Here is a 5,000-nt window from a genome sequence, read left to right as displayed (position 1 = left end):
AGAGAGAGAGAGAGAGAGAGAGAGAGAGAGAGAGAGAGAGAGAGAGAGAGAGAGAGAGAGAGAGAGAGAGAGAGAGAGGCAGAGAGAGAGAGAGAGAGAGAGAGAGAGAAGAGAGAGAGAGAAATAGAAAGAGAGAGAGAGAGAGAGAGAGAGAGAGAGAGAGAGAGAGAGAGAGAGAGAGAGAGAGATAAATAGAAAGAGAGAGAGAGAGAGAGAGAGAGAGAGAGAGAGAGAGAGAGAGAGAGAGAGAGAGAAATAGAAAGAGAGAGAGAGAGAGAGAGAGAGAGAGAGAGAGAGAGAGAGAGAGAGAGAGAGAGAGAGAGAAGAGAGAGAGAGAGAGAGAGAGAGAGAGAGAGAGAGAGAGAGAGAGAGAGAGAGAGAGAGAGAGAGAGAGAGAGAGAGAGAGAGAGAGAGAGAGAGAGAGAGAGGCAGAGAGAGAGAGAGAGAGAGGGAGAGAGAGAGAGAGAGGCAGAGAGAGAGAGAGAGAGAGAGAGAGAGAGAGAGAGAGAGAGAGAGAGAGCGAGATCAGCTCACCTGAGAACCCATAGAAATGCTATAAATCTGCCACATTAACTTATTTTTTAAGTAAAGCTGTTTAAACAAGCCACAACTTTAGATTTAACATTATGACCGTTTACAGCAGCTTTATCTTCTCATACATGGAAATGTTTTCTACTGTTTGCAGTATATATATATATATATATATATATATATATACATATATACCTCAAATAAGTATTTGAACACCTGTCTATCAGCTACAATTCTGACCCTCAAAGACCTGTTAGTCTGCCTATAAATATATATATATATATACAGTCTGAAACACAACTCTAATCCTGTCCAATACAGGTCTCTAATCTAATCCTGTCCAAAACAGGCCTCTACAGCCAAAAACATTGATGAGATTTGGCCAACAACCTTATACAGAGCAACGTCTATTTTATCCCATATTTTATACAAGTGAACAGTTGGGGGTTACGGACCTTGCTCAAGGGTATTTGGGATTTGAACTCACAATCTTTCAATCGGTAGTCCAACATCTTATCCACTTAGCTACAGTAGCACTTCCACTCTAATCTAGTCCAATGCAGCCTTCCAATCTAAAACCCCTGCAGTCTTGTCAAGCCTTCTGTTCTAGTCCAGTGCGCTGGTATTCCAGTCTCATAAAGCTCTCCAGTACAAGCCAATACAACCTTACATTCCCACCCAATACAGCTCTCCTGTAATATCCAAAAGAGCCCTCTGGACACTCTAGCCCATAACCAAAGACAACACTCTAGTCCAGTTTTGTCCAACACAGTCCACCCGTCATGTCCAATAAAGTCTTCCTTTTACATTTACAGCATTTGGCAGACGGCTTTATCCAGGACGACGAACAAAAGTGCTTTGCAGTCTTTGCAGTCTGGTTCACTAAGTCACAGACTAAGAACACCACCATCTTAAACTCCGTTAAAAGGAAATACAAGAAGAGGAGAAACTGATTTAAGTATTTCAGAAAGATTTAGGTTGTTTGAAGAGAGCGGTCTATGACTCGGGGAAAGTTCATTCCACCTCCCAGGGGCAAGAACAGAGAAGAGCCTTAATGAGTACCTACCTTGTACCCTGAGAGATAGTGGGACCGATTGAGCAGTACTGGAAGATCTGAGGGAGCGTAATGCAGTGCAAGGAGTGATAAGATCCATTTGAGTCAAGGCCAATACAGCCACCCAGTCCAGTGAAGGTCAGTACAGCTGTCTAATCAAGTCCAATGCAATACCACTGTTCTGTACAATACAGCCCTCTGATCTGGTCCAATACCGTCCTCCAGTCTAATGCATGACTACAATGCTGTTAACTACCTTAGAGAGACACACGTCTCCCTCAAAACATTTTCATTTTCAAATGACAAACAAGGCATCATATTAAAAAACGGCATAAATAAAACATTAGCATGCCTTAACACAGAAACTGTCTGTGTAAGCGTGCACTGAGAAGCTTGGCAAAATTCATTAAGGGTTCATTATCGCTCTGCTGAGTGAGGCTCTCCCTGAATATTAAAAGCTGGCAATTTGTTGTTGTCTCTTTTCAAATGCTAATAGCGGTAGGCTTTTTCAAATTGAATTTACACCCCACTTGTTTTGCTGCTACATTTATTCAGAAGCCATGTTGTAATGTCAGTCAAGGCAATAAAATAAAATAAAGTAGTTTAATGACTGAAAAGTAACCCGATGTGGAATAACCCCGGTAGTACTGCTACTAAAATAATAATAATAACAACAATATAACACATAATTCAATAGTAAATCATTAAAGAGTAATTTTTATTTGTGCTATTAAATAATTAGCAGACACCATATGAAAGTATTCTCATATTTACAGTATGTAACCTCACTTTGCATCAAATTGCTCACATTAACTAGTTAAGATTAAACAATCTAAAGAGAAAGAAAAGTCCTCAAAGAAAGTGTATTTACTGTATTACTAATGCTAGCGAAAGGTCAGGGAGAAACGCTGCGTACATTAACTAAGATAATCTGCATGCATTTATCACTTTTATGGATTGTCTTCTGTACAATTGTTCGAGCACGCGCACACTTACACGCAGGACTTCGCTGTCTGAGGTTTCTGTGGATTTGCAACAGTTTTCTTACACAACATACACTCTGCATAATAGCCTGCAACCTCTCAGCACTTTAATTATATAAATGATCTCCCATGAGACTGCAAGCAATAAGCATGAATAATATGAGTAGAATCAGGTCTGCCTTCAAAATCAGGCTCCCTGAGCATATCCCTGACGGAGACGCGGCTCATTTTAGACAATCACGTTCACAATGACTACTGAACATGCCTATTAGTTAGCAGAGACAAACATATTTCCCAATGTCAGCCTGCAACAGTCATCTCACACACACATATAGACACTCTCACTCTAATACACCCAGTCTGGCACGGAGAGATAAAGGCAGCAGGGACGTATCCCATTAGTTTCTTGTATGCAGTGTATGAGCTGTGTAAATGAAGCTTGAGCATCTATTCAATTTCTCTCAATTCAGCCCTCAATAAGGTCCAATACAATTCTCTAGTCAAACACAATCCTGTAGTCATTTCCTTCTACAGCCTTCCAATCTAATGCAGCATTCCAGACTAACCACCACACAATATTCAGTATAAGCAACCAGTTCCATTGAGAAACTCCTTCTAGTCCAGTCCAGTACAGCCTTCTAGACCAGGTCAATTGAGTCCAGCCCTCTAGCACATGGTAGGTAGTCTTTCACTCAATTGTTCAAGACAATCCATAATTCCACAACTCAGTTACACAGTCCAATCTAACACATCCCACCATTTTCATATAACCCGCTAATTCAGTACAATCCTCTACTCTCCACTCAAATTCAGCCAATGTTCAAGAAAGACCACCAGTCTAATACAGCCCACCATTCAAATACAGCCCACCAGTTTATTGCAGCCCAGCAGTCTAATACAGCCCACCAGTCTAATACAGCCCACCATTCAAATACAGCCCACCAGTTTATTGCAGCCCAGCAGTCTAATACAGCCCACCAGTCTAGTACAGCCCACCATTCAAATACAGCCCACCAGTCTAATACAGCCCACCAGTCTAATACAGCCCACCAGTCTAGTACAGCCCACCATTCAAATACAGCCCACCAGTCTAATACAGCCCACCAGTCTAATACAGCCCACCAGTCTAATACAACCCACCAGTCTAATACAGCCCACCATTCAAATACAGCCCACCATTCAAATACAGCCCACCAGTCTAATACAGCCCACCAGTCTAATACAACCCACCAGTCTAATACAACCCACCAGTCTAATACAGCCCACCATTCAAATACAGCCCACCATTCAAATACAACCCAGCATTCTAGTACAGCCCACCATTCAAATACAGCCCACCAGTCTAATACAGCCCACCAGTCTAATACAGCCCACCAGTCTAATACAACCCACCAGTCTAATACAGCCCACCATTCAAATACAGCCCACCATTCAAATACAGCCCACCAGTCTAATACAGCCCACCAGTCTAATACAGCCCACCAGTCTAATACAGCCCACCAGTCTAGTACAGCCCACCATTCAAATACAACCCAGCATTCTAATACAACCCAACATTCTAATACAACCCACCAGTCTAGTACAGCCCACCATTCAAATACAGCCCACCAGTCTAATACAGCCCACCAGTCTAATACAACCCACCAGTCTAATACAACCCACCAGTCTAATACAGCCCACCAGTCTAGTACAGCCCACCATTCAAATACAACCCAGCATTCAAATACAACCCAGCATTCTAATACAACCCAACATTCTAATACAGCCACCAGTCTAATACAGCCCATCAGTCTAATACAACCCACCAGTCTATTACAGCCCATCAGTCTAATACAGCCCATCAGTCTAATACAGCCCACCAGTCTAATACAGCCCACCAGTCTAATACAGCCCACCAGTCTAATACAGCCCACCAGTCTAATACAGCCCACCAGTCTAATACAGCCCAGCAGTCTAATACAACCCACCATTATAATACAGCCACCAGCCCTAAATTCTAACCCACCAATCCATGAGAGCCCTTGAGTACATTTCTGCCCACAAGTTTAATACAAATCTCAGGTGCATTACAAATGTCCAGTATATTACATCCAGTGCAGTCTAATACAGCCCACCAGTCCACTGATTAATGAAGGACAATAGTCACGTCCAGTCCAGTCCTCTAGTCCATCAGGTCTAATATAAAACTTCTGAATTCCAGTCCAATGTGCACTACAGGCCAATACAAGTCCCATACAGCCTTCAATCCCAGTTTCCAGTACACAATTTATTCCAATATAACCATCCATTCCAATATAGTTCTCTAGTTCAGGTGCCTGATACAGTCCTCCTGTCTAATGTCTAATACAATTACATCTATTTTCTAGAAGTCTTACCTAAGTTTTCAATGGAGTAGTAACGCTGCTTGCTGTCCACTCGCACTGTGTCAGCAT

General features: G+C 42.2%; 1 protein-coding gene across 1 annotated transcript in view; it reads right to left on the bottom strand.

Moving 5' to 3' along the window:
• The window catches only part of dcc (DCC netrin 1 receptor), a 255,376-nt gene that overhangs the window by 47,066 nt on the left and 203,310 nt on the right, over nt 1-5,000 (bottom strand). The window contains exon 15 of the mRNA XM_060863587.1: nt 4,944-5,000. This exon is cut by the window's right edge and continues 138 nt beyond it. Coding sequence (XP_060719570.1) covers nt 4,944-5,000 — 57 coding nt within the window. The remainder of the gene's footprint in view (nt 1-4,943) is intronic.

Source organism: Tachysurus vachellii, chromosome 26 (genome assembly GCF_030014155.1).
Source record: "Tachysurus vachellii isolate PV-2020 chromosome 26, HZAU_Pvac_v1, whole genome shotgun sequence".
Classification (NCBI taxonomy): Eukaryota; Metazoa; Chordata; class Actinopteri; order Siluriformes; family Bagridae; genus Tachysurus; species Tachysurus vachellii.
This window is presented reverse-complemented; position numbering and strand designations above follow the sequence as displayed.